At 45.9% G+C, this 23,537-nt stretch overlaps 1 protein-coding gene across 1 annotated transcript in view; it reads right to left on the reverse strand.

The window, feature by feature from the left end:
* Positions 1–23,537, reverse strand: part of ICE2 (interactor of little elongation complex ELL subunit 2) — a 747,964-nt gene that overhangs the window by 170,706 nt on the left and 553,721 nt on the right. The window contains exon 11 of the mRNA XM_078680821.1: positions 3,126–3,255. Within this exon, the coding sequence (XP_078536947.1) occupies positions 3,126–3,255 (130 nt within the window). The remainder of the gene's footprint in view (positions 1–3,125; positions 3,256–23,537) is intronic.

Raw genomic sequence — 23,537 nt, forward strand, 5'->3', positions numbered from 1 at the left:
TCTCTTTGGCTTTCGCCTTTAGTTGTAGCTCGTAAGAGGGATGGCAAACTTAGGGTCTGTGTTGACCTTCGCTCTGTCAACAAAGTTATTTGGATTGATTCTCACCCTCTTCCCCGAATTAATGATCTATTTGCAGCTACCAAAGGTGCGAAGTTTTTCACCAAACTAGATTTAGCCAGTGCTTACCACCAGGTCGAACTGCATCCTGATTCCCCTCATTTGACTGCTTTCATCTCTCCTTTAGGCACCTTTCAGTATCGACGCATGCCCTTTGGCCTAGCTTCGGCTGCGTCGGTTTTTCAGCGAGTTATGAGTAATATCTTGGAAGGTGTTAAGGGAGTGACAGTTTTTCAAGATGACGTGTTGATTTTTGGCAAGGATGTTTCTACTCATGATTCGGTCCTTGATAATGTTCTAAGTTTGTTTCAAGATCATGGTGTAGTTTTGAAGATGGAAAAGTGTAAGTTTATGTGTACCGAAGTTGAATATCTTGGTCACATTTTGACACAAGATGGTATAAAGCCTAGACCTGGGCTCTTGGACGCTATTTCTAAAGCTCCGATCCCGTCTGACAAAACTGGGGTGAAGTCTCTTCTAGGTATTTGTGAATACTACGCCAGGTTTATTTCTCATTACGCGACTATCGTACGTCCTATTAGTAAGTTGTTGAAAAAGGGCGTTAAATTTGTTTGGTGTGAGGAATGCGTTAAGGCTTTTGAAGAAATTAAGCTATCTCTGACGTCTGATTCTGTCCTTAAGCCTTTTGACCCTGCTTTGCCGTGCTGTTTGACTGTTGATGCAAGTCGTGTTGGTCTTGGTGCCACTTTAACGCAAAGTGAATGTGGAATCGAAAGAACTATCAGCTTTGCATCCAGGGTGTTGAGATCTGCTGAGATTCAATACTCCGTGATAGAAAAGGAGCTCTTGGCTTGTACATGGGCTATTGAGAAGTTTAGACCATTCATTTGGGGAAGGCGTTTCTTACTTCAAACCGATCATAAACCTTTGGTTAACATTTTGGGTGGTGGTGTTACTAAGTGTTGCACACCTAGGATTTTGAGAATGGTGACCAGGCTTTTACAATACCATTTTGATGTTGTGTATATTGCTGGTGGGAAAAATGTAAGGGCAGATTTTTTGTCCCGGTTTCCGCCTGCTGTATGTGATGATGATGTTGACATCTCCCTTTCCAATCTTATTGAAGAAGACTGTGACGATTGTTTAGTTGCTAGTGTAGACATCCCTGATTTACAAGTTTGTTCTGAAGTAGAGTGGAGAAAGGCTTTTGAAGAAGACAGTGTTCTTCAAGATGTTTGCAATTTCGTCAAGGTGGGTTGGCCGCGTGAGAAGGTCTTGTCCTCTTCTCTTCAACCCTTTTCCAAGATTGGACATGAAATCTCCATTGAGGATGGTATTTTACTTCGCGACGACAAAATTATTCCTCCCTTTGCATTTAGGAAGGATATCATTGTAAAATCTCATGAGGGTCATTTGGGTTGTTCACTTACCAAGCGCAGAATTCGTGAAATGTTCTGGTGGCCCACTATGGATTCGGATATCGATCTTTTTGTTGCGAACTGTTGTATCTGTAAATCTTCGGATAAGAGTCTTAAGACATGGGTTCCACCTCTTATGCCAGTTGAGTGCCCTGATCGTCCTTGGGCTAAACTAGGTATTGATATAATGGGACCTTATTCTGTGCTGAGTGGCTGTTCCAAGTTCATTTTAGTCTTAGTTGACTATGCTTCTAAGTGGCCAGAGTTTAAGTTGATAAAAGATGCTGATACTAAAACTGTCATTGAATTTTTGTGTGATGTTTGGAGTAGGGAAGGTTTTCCTGAAGTGTTGGTTTCCGACAATGGAAAGCAATTTGTGAGTCATGAGTCTGTTGAATTTTTATCCAATTCAGGAGTTAAACATGTCAAGAGTTCCCTTTATCATCCTCAAGGGAACGGTCTTGTTGAGAGGATGAACAGAGTTGTGGGAGACTGTGTGAAGTGGGCTAGGAGCAGTAATGTTGAGGTCAGCAAAGCGTTGAAGAGCATGATTTGGTTTTACAGGACTACTCCCCATTCCTCCACTAAGGTTTCTCCTTTTGAGTTAATGAGAGGACGTAAACCTAACACTTCATTTTGTCCTGGATGGATGTCTAAATGGATGAAGCCTACTTCTGATAGCTCGAGTCTCATGTCCATTGTAAAGAGTAATGTTTTGCATGCTCAGTCCAAGCAAAAAGAAAATTTTGATGTAAGGAAAGGTACAAAAGAGAGCGTTTTGGAGGTTGGGGACTGTTTGAGGATTAGGAAGTCTGTACATGTACACAAAGGTGAAAGCAAATTTGGGCCCCCTGTAAAAGTTGTTAAGATTGTGGGTAATGCTGTACAAGTTGAGGGAGGTTTCTGGTGGAATTTGAACAGAGTTGCTAAAGTCATCAGTAACTCTTCTGCTGTCTCAAAAGGATCTTCTACCTCACCTCTCTCTAAAAAATCTTCCACTAATTCCTTCCTCACCAAAGCTCCTTCCACTGAATTTGGTGTCAGGAAGAGTTCTCGCATTGTCAATAGACCTTTGAGGTTTAGAGAATAATATTTCTGTTTCCTGTTTTTCTTCTTTTGTTTTTTTTAATTTTTTATTTATTTTATTCTTTTGAGAAAAGGAGGTGATGTAATATTCTATGTATTTCATGCACTTGATATTGCACTTCTTGTTATGTTTATTCCTTGTGTTCTGTTACTATGGATTCTCAGAATGCTGTTGTGTTCTCTGAGTGCATTCCACATAGGGAACACTCTGGCTTTGACCACGACATGATTAGATGGTTGTACTTTTACTGCCAACTGAATAAACTACCTTTGTACTACAATATTGCCTCCCGTGGATTTCTACAGCGAGTTACAAAATTGGAAACACGTTTGTAGAGAGGCTGGAATCAGACAGGCAAGAGTTCAAACAAACAATACAAAGCAATAACAATATTGATATTTTATTTTTTAGGCGAAAGCCCTGAAATTCAGGGTTTTTTAAATAATGAAAGAAGTCAAACAGAGGGAGAATACAAATAAAAAACGATGTGCAGTGAAACTCTAAATAACTAAAACGAATCTTCTCAAACATGGAAAACTTACCAACAAAAAAAGTACAGCAGGAATGCAGGAGACTCTCAGTCCATAAGCGGCATATTTCACTCTCTGTGAGGACCTCAACTCCATAACAGGCTTGATATTCAACCTTAGGAAGGATAAATGTGGGCTTAAACTGCACAGAGAAAAAGAAAAGTCGGAAAATAAGAAGGGTAATTTATGATATAGTGATAGCATTTGTTTGTTAAATATTTACTGTATAATTAACACAAATGCATACAATATAATTAAAACGAAATAAGCACATAAAATTGAACAGGTCACTTTGAAAGTGGAGATGCCGACCCTACACATCAGTGACATTATGTCCAATCTATGCCACAATCTCTGAAAGCAATCAACTATAAACAGTATCAACCTTAAAAAAGTCGTTTCATAATTGACCCTCCTAGCCCTCACTTTTTCACAGATATTTGTTGACAACGGTTTTAATGCACATATGTACTGGTATGCTATAAATCTTCCCAGATTATTGCCCCAAAGCTGGAATCTGCTGAGAAGGCAGCCAAATGGGATGCTATGGCTCTGATCAAGTGACATTAGGTAGATAATCTGCAAGCATTCAAAACAGATCTGAGGCATGGGATTAAGGCAGATCTGGCAAAGTTACTGGCAGACCGCCGATCAGACATCAGCAAACAAAATACCCTACCCTGCACTGCAACGTCGACTGAGCTGGGACAAGAATCGTAGAGACAGAGAATAAAATCCAGTGACCGATGGAGGGCAGAGACTACCTTTAAGCAAAACTCCACGCCTCACAAACTCAACCAGAAATCACCACTCTAGAACCTGAAGACCTGCAAAACTGTACCAGGAGAGATAACCTAAGGATCTAGGATTTACAAGAAAGGAGTGGAGGGCACCAGCTCGGACCTCTTTGTCAAAGGCATTCATGACGCCCTGCTACAAGATTATCAAATAGACATTTAACTCAGCAGAGTCCACAGGGTGGGACAATTCCGCAAAGTAGAGTCTCGAAGTCCGTGAGACATTTTAGCAAAGTTTTATGACTATCCTAAACAGAAAGTCCTATAAACAGTCAGAGACCAACAGAGTGTTAAATTTGGTGACTTGGGCTGCACACTCGTTCAGGATATAGCCACAGCTGCCTTAGTGAGGAGATGATAATTTAGGCCAATTACTGAGAGGCTACAAAATGGATAAAATCTGATACTGGGGGCTCTACCTGTTTGGCACGGCTTTCAATTATCACAACAAGCCCTACCAAAAGCTTGTTCTTTTCGAATTAGTCACTTATTGCTGGCAAAAATCTACAACATTTAAAGTTCCCTTTGAATTTCATGTGCCAGGGAAGGGGTGGCAGTGGTGTAAGTATGTATCAAAGGATAGTCAGGGGGTATCCTCTGTGGTGGAGCCCAACCAAGCACCACAATGTTGATTCACACTGTTCGTTTTGTTTGATTTTGTTTTAACTGTTCTACTATGTTGAGGGATAAAGTTAAGACTACCTGAGGTTCGATTCTGTCCAGGGCTGAGCCTCTGGAACCTCGTAAATTAGCCACATATTTCTACAAACATCAGACAACCCCCCTGGAACTCACTTGCGGAGAGGGGGGCTGTGTCTGATAGCACCCTTAGCTAGATGTCCCAATATGGTTAAGGTTTTGTTATGTATGGTTAAGAGCCCAAACACCGTGAACAAGAAGCTGGGCATCTGTTATCATGTTAATGATGAGCGTATGGACATAGTGGCTATTGACGAAAAGAAGTCAGAAGAGACAACATTCCGCAAAAAAACAACTATTCACGCTCCTATATTTCCTCGCCCACCTTAAAACACAATGGAGTGGCAATCTTTTGCAGTTCTTCCCTGCCCTTTTCAGTAATTCGCACCAAACAGGATAAAAAGGGAAGGATGGTAATGATAAATCATTTACCAGAGTGGAGGAAACTCCCAATAGCAGCAACCTATGCCCCGAATACAGGCCAAGATGACTTCCTATGCTTCCTTTTCTCTAGTTTGGCAGACTTTACTGAGGGAAACTTGATAGTTATGGGAGACTTTAACGAGATCTGGGATCCACATGCAGACAGGACAGGGCCATCAGCAATTGCTACTGGGTCCAAGAAATTAAAGCACCCCATTGAAGACCTCGGGCTCTGGGATATATGGCGAGAAGAATAAGTTACTTACCTTTGGTAATGCCTTGTCTGGTACAGACAGGATCTAGCCTCAGATTCCTTCTCTTAGACGTATTCCTAGGTACCAGACAGGAGCCGGAACCTTTTGCACAGCAGTATCTCTGCGCGTCGGTAGAGGTCGTTTAGAGACTTCGTCGCGACATTGTCCTCCAGATGTGACAACGATGGAGTCCATATAAGCAGCCCCTTAACGCCAGTTCTACGGTTACTATTTTTCATGCCAACAACTCTGAGCCACTGTAGAAACTGCCTATGGAAACAGAGTTCCAAAAAAGAGACATCTTTGTGTTAAACAATTACAAATTCCTAAAGAAGGGCATCAGAATGTCACAACAGGGATCTTGTAGGTAACAAGACCTACAGTTCATGATGATGGGTGGGTCGTTAAGGAATGTGAGACTAGATCCTGTCTCTACCAGATAAGGCATTACAGAAGGTAAGTAACTTATTCATCTGATCTGACATCTAGCCGCAGACTCCTCATCTTAGAATTATATACCCAAGCAACCCCATCCTTGGAGGCGGGTCTGCAAACTAAACTGAGAAAAAGATCCGTGAATAGGACTAGTCAGTCCACAATGGGAACAAGCATTGGCATAGCCAATAGGTCTCGCTTTTTGGACCGTATAAGTATTTAGTTATGCAGCAGAATATCCTTGGTGCAACAACACCAACTGTTGCATGGCTAAACACTTGTAAGGTCTCAAATTCGAGACCTATTGGCTATGCCAATGCTTGTTTTTCTTGCCTTCCTGCCACTTTACAAGACTGCCCACAACCACTTAAGGGGAAGGGGCAGAGAAGGCAGTGCGAGCATAAGGGACAATGTGTTTGCGTGTAGAGATGGCAACTGAGAAATTTGGCAATGCCATTACTGCTCTGTCCAGTCTTAAAATGGATACAATTGTTTACGTTTTCAAGTGCATAAATTCACCACACTTCCGTCCTACCTCCAATTCTTCCCAATTTAGTTTCAAAATTGGATCATGTGAGCTGGGGCCCATCAATAATGTTGTAAACCTGGCTCCTCGAAAATTTACGTTTGCAATACACAGTTGGGAATATGAACTTTGGCCATAATCACAACTTACTATTGAGGCTTGGCTCCAGCGCCCAATTCTGTGGGGTGTCACACATTCATTTAAAACCTGCTTTGAGCTGTTGGCAAATGACTCTGAGGCGTTTGGAGTGGAGGGGGTTTTTGAGTGGGTGAGGGAATGATATTCTCTGGCAGGGGGAGCATTACAAGCCCCTGATGCCTTAGAGACAGTTCAAAAAGGGGGGTGGTGATGGACAGAGTATCTGAATTAAGCAGAACACTCCTACCCAGTCAAAAGATCAGGGCTTGATCCATCACCGTTTTTTAGCTCACTGCACCATCCCAGTTTCAGAACCTGGCTACATGCAAATTAGTCTGACCCTGGCCCAGTGCATCATGGGAACAGGGCAGACCAAACTACCAAGCCAATTCTTTACTGGAAAGGAAACAAGCTTCCGGGGACCGGTTTCTGGCATTACAGCCGTCTTCGGCCCAGCTTGCTTGAATCCTGATGGTGCAGTGAGCAAGGGACTCACATCTGAGCATACCCTTCCACACTTGTGGTGGCCAAAACGATTCAAAAAGGGGGGTGGTGATGGACAGAGTATCTGAATTAAGCAGAACACTCCTACCCAGTCAAAAGATCAGGGCTTGATCCATCACCGTTTTTTAGCTCACTGCACCATCCCAGTTCAGAACCTGGCTACATGCAAATTAGTCTGACCCTGGCCCAGTGCATCATGGGAACAGGGCAGACCAAACTACCAAGCCAATTCTTTACTGGAAAGGAAACAAGCTTCCGGGGACCGGTTTCTGGCATTACAGCCGTCTTCGGCCCAGCTTGCTTAGTTAGAGACAGGGCTACTGGAATGATGCTATTCTGAGGTAACTGCATTTCCCACATAATTATGGATGTGCTGCATTTGCCACATATATGACCCACCATCTGCTGCATAATCAACAGAATTAAACAAAAAAATGTTTTTAAGCTAAAATGGATCAAAAGTTACTAAAAACATGTCAACGTCTTCATGCCCTTTGGAAGACCTTTTACGAAGGTGGTTGTCTTTCAGTTGCTTTCTGCTAACTCTTTATGTCAAACTGGACCAAATGAGGTGAAATATTTGCCCATAGAGAGTTACGATGTGTAAAAATAATGAAGTAATACTTTCACGAAATCTGCCATATTATGCTGCTTAAGTTTCCTTTTTTGACGCATGGTTTAGTCAACCCTGCCACATATTTTGGTCTACCCCTACCGCATATTTCCACTGGCAGCAGAGCACCAGAAACAGGCTACAATGCAGTCCTTTCCCAATGCAATTATACCATCTGGATTTTCGGCCTGGCAAAATCGGGCCTGGTGTTCTCACATCCGGGCCTCTTAGAATTGTGTGGGATGGAATTCAACACAGAAATTCGGCTCCGTACACATCTTAATCATGGCCCAAATGCTGCCAAGTAAAATTATTTGTATCTAAAGGTTTCAAACTTTTCATGCCTCATATTGTGTTTTCATACCTCTAACATACCCTACTAGGGCATGTTTGATATGGACGAATACACTGAATTGTTTTTGTAATAGAACGTTACAAAGAAAAAAGATTTCATTAAGGTTCTATCATGCTCCTTTCTTTCCCCTTTGGTGTTAAAAGCCTGTATTTCATTTCCTTGCAGTGAACAGCGAGCCGTGAGCAGTTTGTGCTTACCAATGCAAAACTCTAAAGATTCCTGTTTCTGACTGATCACAGAAAGACGAGATAAGCAAATTTACAATATGTGATAGGTAAAATATTTGGTTTTAAACAGCAAATCTACATAAAAGAAACAAAAAATGCAACATGCTAAATAAACAAGCATTGGCTGCAGCTCTCGGCTCCAGCTGACTGGCAGGGGCGCCCCACAGAGGAGTGCCGCATAAGTAAAGTCCTCTCCAGTGCACGCGAAGGTCACCAAGATGCATAATGCTTTCCGTGCGAGTCAGTCGCAGGAACAGGACCTTCTGTTTGGATGTTTAAAAAACAAAAATCACATCACATCAGAAGGTGAAGAAGAGAAATCACCACGTCAGAAGCTGACGAAGAGGGAGGGGGCGCAGGGAGGGGGTACTGAGAGCAGAGAGAGAGAGAGAGGGGGGGGGGGTAGAGGAGCATGGCTCAATGAGCCATTACAAAAGCCAGATGGCCTGTGTAAGTTCACGTGCGCGTGAACGCACACACTGGTGGCCGGCAAAAGGCTTTGGTAGCACTTTTAGTATTAAATCTTTTTATTGAAGAATTGCAGCACATAGAAAAACAATATCATCAATCGCAGTCATCACATTGCCTCTAATATGACAAGAAGTCAAGCAGGTTAATTATGCTAATGCAGTCTGATCTGCATCAAAGGAGGCTGAGCCGACATTAAATTCTATCAGAAAATAAGAGGTAGAAGAAAACCAACAATACCCCCCCCCCCCCAAACTCCTCCCCAACCCCCCACCCGTGTTCCAAGTCCACCACTCATACCATTCATACCCTTGCAGTTCTCAGTCCGCTTTCGGATGCTCAGTGTCAGAGAGGCGAAGTAGTCGGAGGTACCGAGGTTACGTGACCTCATGGAATTCCGAGGCCAGTAGGGACAAGAAAGGCTGCCATAACTCTGCATATTTGGATCCCTCCCCGGCCAAGGTTAAGGAAAGCTTTTCCATCCCAAGTACATGCCACAGTCGGTGAAGCCAGCCATTAAATGCAGGAATATTGGTGGTGTGCCAGTGTGTGAGGATGTTTTGCATGGCCGAACCCAGTCCTATAGCAATCAGCCGGCCTCTAGGAGAGCGTAGAGGATATGTTAAAGGATTAGGGAGTCCCAGAAGAACATATGAGGGGAGGCGCGGGATTTCAGTCTCAAAATGCGCATCCACCGCGTCCAACACCTGCTTCCAGTAAGCCTGAAGGTGCACACAATCCTATAAGATGTGGACCAGTGGACCCACCTGCCCGCAACCCCGCCAGCAAGTCGCATCCTTGGTACCATCCATTGCGTGTAGACGCTCCGGAGTGTAATACCAGTAAGTTGCAATTTTTGTGAGAGTGTCAGTAAGCCCCATGTGATATGCAGAATGTCGCGCTCGGTAAAATATCCCCTCCCACTCCTTATGACTAAGTGCCCTGCCCAGTTCTCTTTCCCAACGCGCCTTACCAGCACTATATATGTGTGTGTGTACCTAACCAGTAACATTTTGTATAAGTCAGAGATGAATTTTTGGTCCGTCGTGCGGGTGATCAGCCAGCATTCATAGGGCAAGAGGTGCCTATCGGCCATTGGACGCACCTGCTCACTAAGTGTCCAGTGTCGCACCTGGAGGTAATGCAGCCTCTCAATCTCTGGCATTCCGTACGTTTTCCGAAACTGCATAAGGAATCACTCCTTCCGGTGTGTACATATGGAAGAGCCATCGACAACCAGCCGGTCTCCACCTCGCATAGGCCACAGCATTGGTACCTGGCGTAAAATCAGGGTTGTCCATCAAGGGAGTGAGTGGGGACGGGAAAGTAGAGAAAAGACAACATGGTATTTTCTACCGGCTGGCAGTTCTTCAGATATTGTCATCTCACTCCTCATTTTGGTTGGTGCTGAGGCTAATTTTCATTGAAGAGTTTCCTTCCGGAATGTGTGTCCCTTGGACGTTATAGTTCCATTCTTTTGAGGATTGTTTTTTAAGTAGGCTGACTAGAAAAAATACCATGTTTGCAATCAGCATTGGCAAATGAATAATACTTATAGGAAACAAGGAAAATAAAACATTCTAGATACGACAGGTCATCCTTCTAGAGATGAAGCAGAGAAGAGGTGACAAAGACAGTGGCAGAGGACCAAGGAGACCTCAAGGTTGAGGTGAGACCCAAGACATTGCATTAGACAGACCTTCCCTGATACATAACCTAACAAGGATATCGAGAGAGCCATGGTAGGAAACCTTGCTGCCAATTCAGAGTCAAATATAAACAGCAAGAAGTGCTACGCCCCATAAAATGTCTTCGGTCCAGGCTAAAATCCTGCCCAGGCCACGGATCCTGCCTCCCTTCCCAAAGAAAGCTACTTGATGGCCACAATGGGAGGATAAGTTAACTCACTGGTGCTCTGCGGAAGCCATAAACACTGTGTGATCAAACACAGTACTGCAACCCATATAAGGGATATTAAGCATACAAAGGAAAAACTTAAAATGTCCAAAAGGCATACAGAGGATAGCCCTGGAGAACAGGAAACAAGACCACAGTTGATCCGCACAACACAAATAAAATACCCACAATAGATTATGTAACATATGTCCCAGATCACTGAAAACGTAACATGTCACTGACGGACTCCAAAGAAAAAAAGTACATGCAGCAAGCAGGAATACCTCGCCGGGTATCACCCTGGAAAGGGAAGTCAGAAGGGAAAAGCCAATGGCATCGCCCTGTGTATGGCTCATATGCAAACGGGAGGTCCCCAAACAAACTATTTGCTGCTAGGAAAGCAGTCAGCAGATTTAAGAATCTGCTCCGACCCGATTATCTGTAAATCTCTGCAAAGCAGAGTCAGCAGGCGTGCCGAATTGACAGGCGTGATCAAAAGGCATAGAAATCAAAGAGGCCCGAACCGCCTCTGAAAAAAACAGAGGTGCGAAACCAGCAACAACGTTAGAGAGCTTCTAAAGAGGCCATAAGCTGACCTACAGAACCAGAGGTATCCATACCACAGCGAATATTCCGTTTGGCTGCCTGTTGCCTGTCCCGCTCTAACAGGGCAAGAACGTTCCGTATCTCATCCAGACGGAGGAGAGAAGGTGCCCTAAGGAATCCCAAAATGCTGATCCTCAGCAGGATAAACTGGTGGAAGGACTTCAGTAACGTACGTCGCATTCGACGCCGACGCCTTGGAGTTGGACTGGAAAGGTGGAGAGTCGAGCAACGCTGTCATTGAAGTCAGCAGGCCGAAGTTGGAGGACCAAACCCCGACACCCAAGGTGGTAACCCAGATGGGCTGAGCACCGGCATCAAGCAGATTTAGACTCCAGCAACCAGATAGACGCTGAGGTCGAACCCGCAGGCATGGCTATATTCACGGTTTCCTGCACCTCCTTGGGGCCAGAGGGCACTCCAGGGGAAGTTGAAGACCAAAAGAAACTATAGAGAGTTGTATTATTCTCTCATTTGGGTCCGAGTCCACCTGGCTACCGGGTAGGCTGGAAGGCATGGAGTAGTCTCAGGCACCGAGTCTACAGCTGAAAATTGGGATCAGGCCTTTTGCAGCGAAGTAGGTAGATGCTGCGACTGTGACCGCCTGCTTATCTTATCTTTGGACATCAATGGAAAGTGACGTCCCAGGGAATGGCTCCTGGATCGGACCCGCGGCCGGTCATCAGAATGAAAAGGGGACTGAGGCTGATGGGACGTCTTGAAAGACTGCGACAACTGCGTAGCTGGAAGTTTCATCTGATGTTCCTTTAGCGACTTTGGGCGAAGGCGTTGACATGAGTAGCACTCCTTGAACTCATGGTACTCAAATAAGCACCACATACAAACAGAGTAAAGGTCAGTGGCCAAAATCTGTCATCCACAGTTCACACCATCATTGAACCCCGAGGACATATGAAAGGCACGCTATTCCGTTCAACGAAATCGTCAAAGTAGGCCGAAAAAACGGCCTAAGGGACCACTGATGGGATCCACGTTGTAAGTGCGGAAAAGAAGAAACTGATGTCAGCGCGTGGATATGTAGAACATGGCTATTGTGTTGTTTGTTCTGACTAGGATTGGCTGATCTGGCAATATAGGAAGGAACACTTGTAAAGCCAGTCTTACGGTGCGGAGTTCCAACACATTGATGTGGCGCCTCTTCTCTGCATCTAACCAAAGGGTTCTTGTTGAAAGCTCTTGCAGGTGGGCTCCCCATCCGTCCATGGATGCATCCGTGGTGAGCAATAACCTTTCTGTTATTGGTAAGAAAGAGAGACCTGCAGTTAGGGTATCTGGAATTCTCTACCAGATCAGAGAAAGTTTCAAGCGCCTTGTGACGCAGTCCCTATCTTCCAATGTGCCTTCCACTTGTTTCCATTGCGAATCCAGCCCCTGCTGAACAGGTCTCACACAAAGCCTGCAAAACGAAATGAGACCTATACGTGATGCCATCATACCTATTGGAGACTTGTATTGCCTCACTTTGATTGCTTTACAGCAACAGTCTTTGACAATCTCTGTAACTTTCTTATCCTTTCTGCTGATGGAAAGGCTTTCCCTAACTGAGTGTTAAGTATTGCTCCCAGAAATTGGATCTTTGTTTGGGGCACCAACAAAGATTTCTCCCTGTTCAAAGTGAGGCCTAATCTCTGGAAGAGACTGATGCATGCACTCGGGCATGCTTTTCGCTTGGTCTCTAGCTGGCGCTTTGACTAACCAGTCTCCTAGGTATGAGAACACCTGATTACCTACTCTCCTGAGAAAAGCAGCAACTGGAGCAAAACATTTGGTGAATATTCTCGGCGGTGATTTAAGCTCAAAAGGGAGCGGCTTGAACTGGTAGTACTGCCCCACTACTGAGAAGCGAAGGTACTTCCTGTGTTTCCGATGTAGGAATATGTGGAAGTAAGCATCCCAAAGGTCCAGCAAGGTCAAAACAGCCACTCCTGCATCATCAGGAGTATTTCTTGCAGAGGAAGCATTAAAAACGACTGTCTCTTTATAAACCTGTTGAGCTCTCTGAGGTTCAGAGTCCGCTTCCATTGACCAGTCTTCTCTATTAAGAATAATCTGGAACAGAAATCTTGATTCCTTTGCAACTTGGGGACAATTTTTGTGGCTCCCTTGGACAGAAGCATTAGAATTTCCTTTTGCAGCTTCTTCAAATGAAGATGTTTCTGTGCTGTTGGTAAATTGGTGTTTTTTGTTATGGAGTGTGTTGTGTGTGTGGAGAACCATAAACAGATGAATTTCAGTGCTTTTGCACTTTTGAATCAGAACCGTAAATTACGTTTCAACTGTGTTTTTTTTCAGTGAATTTCATTCTTTTTTATGATGTGCTGAATATCCAACCCTAGCTGCACATGGCCATCAGCCATGCACACAGGGGGATGGACCAGGCCCTGCATCTCACTGCTGCGGGCGCACAACTCCACGTTTGCTCAAGCTGCTGCAGTCATCAGCTCGGGAAGCAACCTTTACCTGCAGTCAGTCCCTGTGCCCAACACACACGGACGCCCAATGCCCCACTATGTACGGCTTTTGGCTATGCCCTGCAGTGGTTGGCCACAGGAAAGCACCTAAGGCCCGGCCCTACATTTACCCCCGCAATGTGCAGCCAAACCCTACTGTGCCTAAGGGCTGACCCACAGAGCCTGATGAGACTTTGATTTTCTGGTTTTCTTTTACACTTTTCTTTATGCATTAGAGAATCCACGGCAAGCTTCTCGATTTGAGACGTGTGATACCCTTGTGACTTGTGAATAGCCAACACTTAAAATGGCAGCCAAGGTCCGTACTATCACTTTTGGTACCGCTGACGCTGGATGCCATTTTAGATGTCAGGCATTAAACTAGTCACAAGGGAATTACGAATCTGGCAATTCCAACCATTATTTTTTAATTACAGGAATATAGAGACCCATTCTACCCCCAACTGTTGACTGGAATCCGGGTGCACTTATCCTGACCACCCACATATGGCCATTTTTTTTTTTATAACTGCAGGACATGTGGACTATTCCCCGAGTCCTGTAATGGCTGACGCAAGAGAAATTTTTGTCTTGTGGCAGCAATTAGATCTCTCTGTAATTAGGTTCTGAAAGGGGTGAGGAAAAAGTAGGATTTCTCATCCAATCAGATCTGTCTTTTCTTTTTTTTGATTCCAGAACTTGTGAGTCTCAAACGGCAGAGATATACAAAAGTGTTAACCCTCTGAGTTTCACTCAGCAACATTTAAAATCACTAATATGTCAAAAACTACTGAATGGAATGAAACCAAACAAACAAATGCAAACTTTCTGAATAAAATTTTTTTTTCATGCCAAGTTTGGTACGTTCAACAGTTCGGGCTATAGGCGTGAGTAGAATTTCCCATGGGAACCAAAATGGGAAAAACATTTTTCACACTTCCTTAGCCCCTCCCTGCAATGAAACTTGGCATGCCAAAGCTTAGACGACTAAGATAGTAAACTGCCAATATATCCATGCGCTCAAAAGCAATGGGCAAATGAAAAAATGCCTGCGTTTGAGCCTTAAGTACATAGTGGTGACCGAGACGCCAATGTGATATACATGTTTTCTTTTTCACCAAGAGGCATACTTGAATGTCTCAGCTTTTTGGCCTCTCATTGTAAAGGCCTCTGACTAAAGTAATCTATGACACTGCATAAGGGAACAAATTGCCCCTAGCTGGAGCAACGGGGGTCCAAAAAGTTGTATCCTAACAACAGAGAAAAATTTAAGGCTGCAAAGACAAAACTAAAAAAATATACCCACAATTTTAACTATCAAACACCAATTGTAGTGTATGGATTATCTGACTGCAAAATGTTCAATGTTGGCAGGAAGTTTCTAGCCTGGGTAGCCCTTGGCAAGGAGCTGTACTGAATGCAGAATAAGTTACTCTGAAGTGGGGTCTTGTAAGGTAGGTTTGGAAACAAATCCTTCTGAAGGATAGAGGTGGTAACTACCGAGTAGCCAAATGACCCAAGAGGTTTTCATTTAGATCGCAAAAGATGGATCCAATTCATACACATATAATCATACAAAATAGAAGAAACCTACCAGAGAGTCAAATTTGTGCAGAGAGGAGTCCGAATGTGTGCACTTCTGTCCTGAATGGCCACTTTCCCCATTCGGACCGATATATACTGGTGATGGCTCTGCCTGTCACGGACAGAGGCTCTGCACATCTCAGTCTGCCTCGTTATTAAGGTGGAATCACCACAGATTGACATCCAGCCGAGAAAAATTATTTGGCACTCTGCCATGGCAAAATGAAAAGCAGTCAATGCGGACAGGATCTATGCTAAGTCAGACCCTTTAAGGATCATTTTGACCTTTGCACCTACGCAGGCGCTACATTCAGGGCCGGACTGGGAACCAAAACCGGCCCTGGCAAAGTGCTCGGCCGGCCCCCCCTCCTCTCCCCCCAGGGGAGGGAGGGTCGGCCGCGCTGTTTGCCGGGGCCGCTTTTCGGGCGATTTTGTTACAGGGCCGTTTTTGCAGCCATGCTGCAAAAACGGCCCTGTAACAAACACGGCCCCCAGGGGCCCCAAACCGGCCCCCACCCGTGCGGCCCATCGGGGGATTGTCCGGTGCCTGCAACGGCCAGTCCGGGCCTGGCTACATTTCCGCAAACTGCAGTCGCCGTCGAGGCATTCATGCAGTATTTCACGGAAAGCTACTGGACGGCACACGTAAACCGCCACCAAACCCTATACCCAGAAGCAGCTGTGCTTTCCTCTAATGAGTGATAATGGACTCGTCTGTTTGGATTCATCGACCGAGTATGTTTCCAAATTCCACGTATCCAAGAGGAACCTCTGCTCCGCCGACCTCACCCTGGCAGAGGTCCCCTGCATCCACAGAAACAGAACCAGCGGGAGAGCTTTCTCCTACATCGCAGCCAAGACCTGAAACGAGCTACCAGTCAACATAAGACGCTCCCAAACACTTCACACGTTCAGGAAGGACCTCAGGACCTGGCTTTTCGACTGACCCAGCCCTGCTCCCCCGCGCCTTGAGACCCTCACGGGTGAGTAGCGCGCTCTATAAACCTCTGATTGATTGATCATTGCTATGGCAGGCTGAAACAGAGAGGATGAGCTATTGAACAGGTAGCGCCTATATAAAACTATTTAATATCCAGAAAACACAGCTACTATACAGAGGAACCTTGTCTTCAGAGCAATAGCCATATAAAACTCATGCAGCCTTGAATGTGCCTTTAGAGGCACTATTCGAAGCGTTATTTAATTGTATTAATCAGTACGTACATATTTGTTATATCTCCGTAGTCATTAGACAACAATCAAAGGATGCAAGGTATTCATTTTGACATTATCAATACATACTGAATTCCTAGTACTTTTATACAAGGAACTTTCACAGTTTTTTGGGTTAATTAGCAATGGATTTATTTTGAAGTTTTCAATAGCGTAACCATGCCGCCTTTCCCCTAATATAAACTTCTTGGATGCGGTCGATGTTTAGCCGACATTCGGCGTCGCTCGAGCTGCTGCAGACCCGCTGTTTACTGCAGAGTTATACGCTTTTCGAATCTTTTAGGCAGGGGAATAGGATAATTTCCAGGCACCCTAAAAAATATTTGTTTTTTCTTTCAAAGTAGGATTCAAAATGTAGGGCGATTACGTAACCAAACGGCCAGAGATACTGACTGCAACTAGGGAGCCAGGTTCGAGTCTGCCGTTAGCTCCTCCTCCTGTGATTCTGGGCAAATCACAATCTCCCCGAGCCATAAAAACCACAAGATTCTGACCTTGTGTATACTGTAATCTGCTGCTCACGTAAAATTCCTTAATGCCACTGGGCCAAGTACGTGCTATATAAAACTAGAAAAAAAGTAGAAACAGTCATCATAGCTTTCAATTTTTATTAACTGCTGCCATCTTGTGGCCAATGAATTTAAGTGCTCAACTACGGTGACGCTCTTTCAGGTTGATACCGGCGTCTCTAACAGCAGATTATTCACCATAGCATACTCACTCTCCATCTGCTAGACTCGATCCGGATACGTTCATAGCAAAGCTAGGTGGCGCCGTGAGCCTTGGTGCTTGTTTTGTACTGTCCCTTTCGGACAGAGTGGAACCACATATAAGCGCTATCCCTGTGCGCCGACATCAGCTTCATGTTTGACTCATTCCAAGCTCTCAGATGAGAAGGATGAAACAATTGTTGGCACCAGTGTGCAGGTTCATAAGATATTAAACAAAAAAAAAAGAGTTTACGCCAGGGTACAGGAAGGTGGGAGTGTGGTTAGGACTTTGCAGTTGAAGTAGTCACCAGAAAGAGTGCCCCCAAAAGTAAGTAACTGGTTCTAGCAGTACATCCCCAAGGTGGAGGGACTTGGAGAGGGCTCAGACCCTAAATTCCACAAGGACGAACAGGCACAAAGCTCATCCAGTCGGCCTTGACGGTCACAGCAGTACTGCTTCGTAGACATGTGCACCACCACCCATGTCAAAACCTGGCAGACATCAAGGACATGCTCTCCTCCACATGGTGGTAGGAGCCTTGGCCCAGGTGGAATGGGAGGGAGAAAACTTGTAATATTGCCCACTGCAAGGCCTTGCTAGCTCAAAGACAAAACAAACAGGAGAACCAACAGGTTGACTTATGAAGCTTGTGCACTCCACACCAGACCACAAATTTGTCCCAGCACCTGGTGTACATGGACTTCGTGGAAGTCTTCATGTCAGCGAGGATGACATCTGCCATTTCAGGTAGCAGATCAAGCACATTTCATTGTTGCTGAGTGGAGGTGCAAATTGCGCAGGTTCGGGTGAAGGACTCTGCCCTGCTACTGAAACAGGAGATCCTCTTGAAGTGGGAGCCTGATCGGAATACAGATGTTCATACCCAGAAGTTTCGGGTACCACAGTCTCCTGATCCAATCTAAAGTCTCTAGGAAGAATTGGGTCGGTTGTACCTGATCTTATTCAGAATTGGTGATAGGAGTTGAGGACAAGAAGGCAAACGGAGGCTCGTGTTAAATTGGAGCTGATATATATCTCGTAGCGAGTTTCTTTGCGGAAACTCCAATGCAAAAATCCTTTGACATTGGGTGCTTTTAAAGTGAGTGAAAAGATTGAGCCAGGGTTGTCCTCAATGTCGAAGATGCCTTGGTTTCTCCCCAATGTCAGAAGATGCCTTGCGCCACCCTGCGATGCAGACTTCCTTTGGCATCTTCCAGACAACGCTGGCTTAGTTCGTCCATCTTGGCATTCAAGCAATTCACAATCAGGCAAATTCCTAATATGCACCAGCCAACTTCAGAGGCACAGAGCCTCCTGACAGGGGACTCCTCAGCCAGTCCAGTAGGTGCTGAAGAAGCTCCTCCATTTCATACCAGTGTACCCTGTCATACCGGGAAAGTAAACTGGCAGATTTGGCATTACGCTAATGTGTCGCAGACTCTGCAGCAATTCGTTTACTTGCTGCATCTATTTTCCTACTTTCCCTGTCTGGAGGTAGTGCATCACCCGTGCCCTTGGTGTTAGCATGCCTGCAGGTGGTAAGGGCGGCAAGGAAGTCCGGTGGACATTGTCCCCAAATGTATACTTGTGAACCCGGGGGTGATAACCCTGGCTTTTCCAAGCTCCTTAAAGATGTTGAGAGCAGGTTAAGTATTCCCTTAAGCATGGGGAGGTACTGCGTGGAGTGCAGGGTAAAAGAGAGCATTTTCAGCAAGAGATCAGCATCCTTCAGTAGTTTATGAATCTAAACATTATGGTGCAAGGCTGCCCTAGGGGGAAACTAATGGTTAGAAACCCACAATTAGGCGTCGTCAGGCGGGGAAGTCTTCGCAGGGTCCAGGCATCCGCATCAGTATCCCCAGGTGGCACAACATCATAATTGTCCCACAGGTCATCTTGAGGGTGTGGGCCTAACAGCATATCATGAGGTGATCCTGGACTGCCTCCTCCAAACCCAGAGTGTGGTGACCCCTGTGGAGAGTGAGACGAGGCTTCAGTAATGGTGCAGGTAAAGGAGGTGAAGGGGAACGAAGGGGAAGTGCAGAAGGAGGCAAAGGAAGACTTGGGAAAAGGTAAAGTGGAGGTAGATGAGGAAGAGGAGGTGGTGAACTGGTGCCTCTGTCACGGCGCTGTGGAATCTTATGTGCTGGCTCTGCTGGTGTGCTGAGGGCCTCTGCAAAGGTTGGCTTCCTCTTGGGGGGAGCAGGGTCTTTATCTTTCGGGGAGGTTGAGCAAGGATCTAACCAGTCTGTGAGCGAATGAGGATTAGCTCTGCAGGGTATTGTATGCATCCTGAAGGCATGTGAGGATAAGATGATCTTGATCTTCAGAGGTGGAGGAGGATGACACTTTGGGCATCAAGCGTTTCGGCCCCGAAGATTGTCTTTGGGCTGGTGGCACTGAGGTTGAATTCGGTTCTGAGGATTTCGAGTTTGTAAATGACTTTGAGTGAGTTTCCGAAGCAGGCCCCAAAAGGGCGGTTGGGGCTGAATGGCATGGCTTCAGAACATGCTTTTGCACTGGCAGCTGGGTAGATTTATATTTGTATGGGATTTTTAAAGCGCTGGAATCACCCCCAAAGGGGTATCTCCGCGCAACAGAAGAGGAGTATGCCAGGCCAGAGTAATCAGTAACGGAAAAGTTCTGTCTTTAGGAGTTTCCTAAAGAGAAGGAGATTGGTGCACTTACGCAGCTCAACGGGCAATAAGTTCCAATATTTCGAAGCCAAAAAGGCAAAGGTTTTGCCACCAGTTCGGAGTTTTCTATAGCGGGGGACAGCAAGCAGCCCTTTACCTTCTGAATGAAGCAATTTGCCAGGAAGGTAGAGCTTAAGTTTTTCCGCCAGATAGCTTGGGCTTCCACAATGAAGTGCCTTGTGGGCTAGACAGCACATTTTGAACTTAATTCACTGGCGGATGGGAAGCCAGTGAAGCTGCCTCAGCAATGGCTGGGCAGAGGTTCTGGGAGGCATATTGAGAGCCAGGCGAGCTGTAATATTCTGAATCACCTGCATTCTATTTAGAAGGGATTCATTGGCCGATGCAAGGACAGCATTGCAGTAATTGATCCGGCTAATAACCAAAGGCTTGAATCAGGGTTCTGCGGACAGGAAATGGAATCATCTGGAACACTCTACGGAGAAGGTTTAAGCGTGTGGTAGCAGGTAGAGCTGCCATCTTCAACTGATGATGCTGAGGAGGCGGCAGCTCATTGACCTCTGCTTTGGAGCCAGAGCTCTCTTCTGGTGAGAAGACCTGCACCTATGTGGTGGAAGTCCCTGGTTGCAGCTCAGCTTTGACGTCCCGTTAGCAGAAGAGATTTGGAGTGTTGTCGCTCTGTTGATACACCATGGAGACAGGTGCAAGGCGTCGAGCTTGACGGTAGTGCATGATCTTCTTATTATGGAATGCGAGACAAGAAGTACAGGAGGCCTTGTCATGCTCCAGAGACAGACAGATAGAGGTATTTCCATAGACACTTGGTGCAGCACTTTGGGTGGTTTCGGAATAGACTCCTTTCCATCACAGATGAAACTTTCTCAGACATTGAGCTGCAGAGAAGGCCATGAAGGGGCCGAAACCCTGAACAGCATACAGAGAACCAAACCTTCTAGATGAAGCCACGATTGTTGCGCAGACAAGCCTCGAGGATCCAAATGGACTCGGCAATAACACTACAAGGCATTGACCTGTGGCTTGGTGAGAACATGTCTGAACCACACTGCGGACAAAAAAAATCATCTAGCAATAGAGCCGATGCGTATGCACATTACCAGCAATATGTGGAGTCAATAGATCTTGTGATTTAAAGACTTCTTTGAAGAAAAAGAAGTTGCCCAAATCCGAGCCCAACACCAGACGAAAGGAGAGTAGCCAATATGTGTACCTACAGCTACACATGCCACGAATATACAGTTTCACAATAACCAACTACATAAATGGCACTGTTAATTGCCCACTGGTGCACTTCAAAATACATAGTCCAGCACTACCGGGACATTAGGAGGGAAGGAGAAAGGCAAAAAAAAAGTAGTAGATGGGCTAGGGGATAAGAAAGCGCATATAGACAACCAGGGTTAGCACAAATCAGAAATTTAAAAACAATGAGCATAGCAGTACTTGTACGCTTAGCCCACCAGTTCCATTCCCTTCAGCCCTCGCATAGGTCGTGAGGCCATTGATCTTGAGTTCCAAGATGGCTTTGAGGCTGACGCTGAAAGGGCGGTCAGAGCCGAATGGCATGACTTCAGTACATGCTTCGGCACCGGTGAGCTGGGTAGGTGCTGGGTCTGAAGCATGGTTGTATATATCTTGTAGCGTGGACATACAAGGCCTTCTGCCTGCAGAAACGTGTGGAGTTGCCTATGCGGCTGCTCTATATTGCACATTAAGAGTGACATTACAATGGAAAGACACTGACATTTACTTGGCGCTTACTAAATGCCCATGAGGATCATATGACAAAAATCTTCCCTTATCTCACTGTACTTCAGTGAACAGTAGACATTCGAAGTCTCAAGTAAGACAAGGTAAGTCTCAGGGGCTTTGTTGCAAGTATAATGATCACGATAACAGGGATACAGCTTTTAGAGGCCTCTTTAAAATTTAAGCCCTCCTAACATCCAGATAATTAGCATCATCCCATAAAGGTTTCAAAACAATTGTAGGAAGAAATATTTTCTCATCATAATAAACTCTGGTAGGGTCTTTGGTAGGGATGAAGCAAGGCTCCTAAAATGTCACCAGTTTGACACTGTAGGCCATTGCCTCAAAGGTATTAAGTTCCTTTTTTTTTATTATACATTTTTATTAAATACCTGGTACAGCAGTAATAAATACATTTCATACTTTGATCTGTTAAAACCCAAAAAACACAGATTTATAAAATGTAAAAAAAATGCATATAAATATATTGTGGCACTTTGCCATTACTTGAGGAGCAGTTAATTAATATACGTAAAAATCAAAGTGAGAGACCCCAAAAAAGGCATCATGCAGATTTCCAGGTCCATTAAAAATTATGCCATCCTGTTGTTTTAGAGGGGCTTGCTCCACACAGATCCATGTATCAATCAATCAATCAGAACAATTTGTAAAGCGCGCTACTCACCCGGAAGGGTCTCAAGGCGCTGGGGGTGGGGGGGAGGTGAGGGGGCCGTTACTGCTCGAAAAGCCAGGTCTTGAGTTGCTTCCGGAAGGAGAGATGGTCCTGGGTCAGCCGTAGGTGGATGGGAGGGAGTTCCATGTCTTGGCCGCCAGGTAGGAGAAGGATCTTCCTCCGGCGGTGGCTCTGCGGATGCGTGGTACGGTGGCTAGGGCGAGGCTGGTCGATCGCAGCTGGCGGGTGGGCTTGTAGAAAGTGAGGCGGTTGTTGAGGTATTTGGGGCCCAGGTCGTGGAGAGCTTTGTGTGCGTGGGTGAGGAGTCTGAACGTGATCCTCTTGCTGACGGGGAGCCAGTGCAGGTCTCTCAGGTGGGCGGAGATGTGGTTGTGGCGGGGGATGTCCAGGACGAGTCGTGCGGAGGCGTTCTGTATGCGTTGAAGTCTTTTCTGTAGTTTGGCAGTGGTTCCCGCGTAGAGGGTGTTCCCGTAATCCATTCCGCTGGTGACGAGTGCCTGGGTGACTGTCTTCCTGGTTTCGGTGGGGATCCATCGGAAGATCTTACGGAGCATGCGCAGGGTGTTGAAGCAGGATGACGATACGGCGTTGACTTGTCTGGTCATTGCGAGGGCGGAGTCCAGGATGAAGCCCAGGTTTCGTGCGTGGTCCGTTGGCTTGGCGGTGGTGCCCAGGGCAGGGGGCCACCAGGAGTTGTCCCAGGCGGAGGGGGATGATCCCAGGATGAGGACTTCCGTCTTGTCTGAGTTCAGCTTCAGGCGGCTGTTCTTCATCCATTCGGCGACGTCCTTCATTCCCTCGTGTAGGCTGGCTCTGGCGTTGGCCGGGCCGTTGGTGAGGGAGAGGATCAGCTGGGTGTCGTCGGCATATGAGATGATGTTAAGGTTGTGTTGGCGTGCGATGGCTGCGAGGGGGCTCATGTAGACGTTGAAGAGGGTGGGGCTGAGCGAGGATCCTTGAGGTACGCCGCAGATGACTTCGGTGGCCGCGGAACGGAACGGGGGGAGGCGGACTCTCTGGGTTCTTTCGGCGAGGAACGAGGTGATCTACTCCAGTGCTTTCCCTTGGATTCCGATGTTGCTGAGGCGCTGTATTAGAGTGCGGTGGCAGACTGTGTTGAATGCTGCAGAGAGGTCCAGGAGGATGAGGGCAGCTGTTTCCCCCTTGTCAAGCAGGGATCTGATGTCGTCGGTGGCTGCGATGAGGGCGGTCTCGGTGCTGTGGTTGGCTCAGAAACCAGACTGTGAGGGGTCGAGGGATCCATACTTCTCGAGGAAGGCGGTGAGCTGTATGTTGACGGTCTTCTCGATGACTTTGGCAGGAAAAGGGAGGAGCGAGATGGGGCGGAAGTTCTTGAGGTCGGTGGGGT

The sequence above is a fragment of the Lissotriton helveticus genome, chromosome 3_1 (genome assembly GCF_964261635.1).
Source record: "Lissotriton helveticus chromosome 3_1, aLisHel1.1, whole genome shotgun sequence".
In the NCBI taxonomy this organism is placed as follows: domain Eukaryota; kingdom Metazoa; phylum Chordata; class Amphibia; order Caudata; family Salamandridae; genus Lissotriton; species Lissotriton helveticus.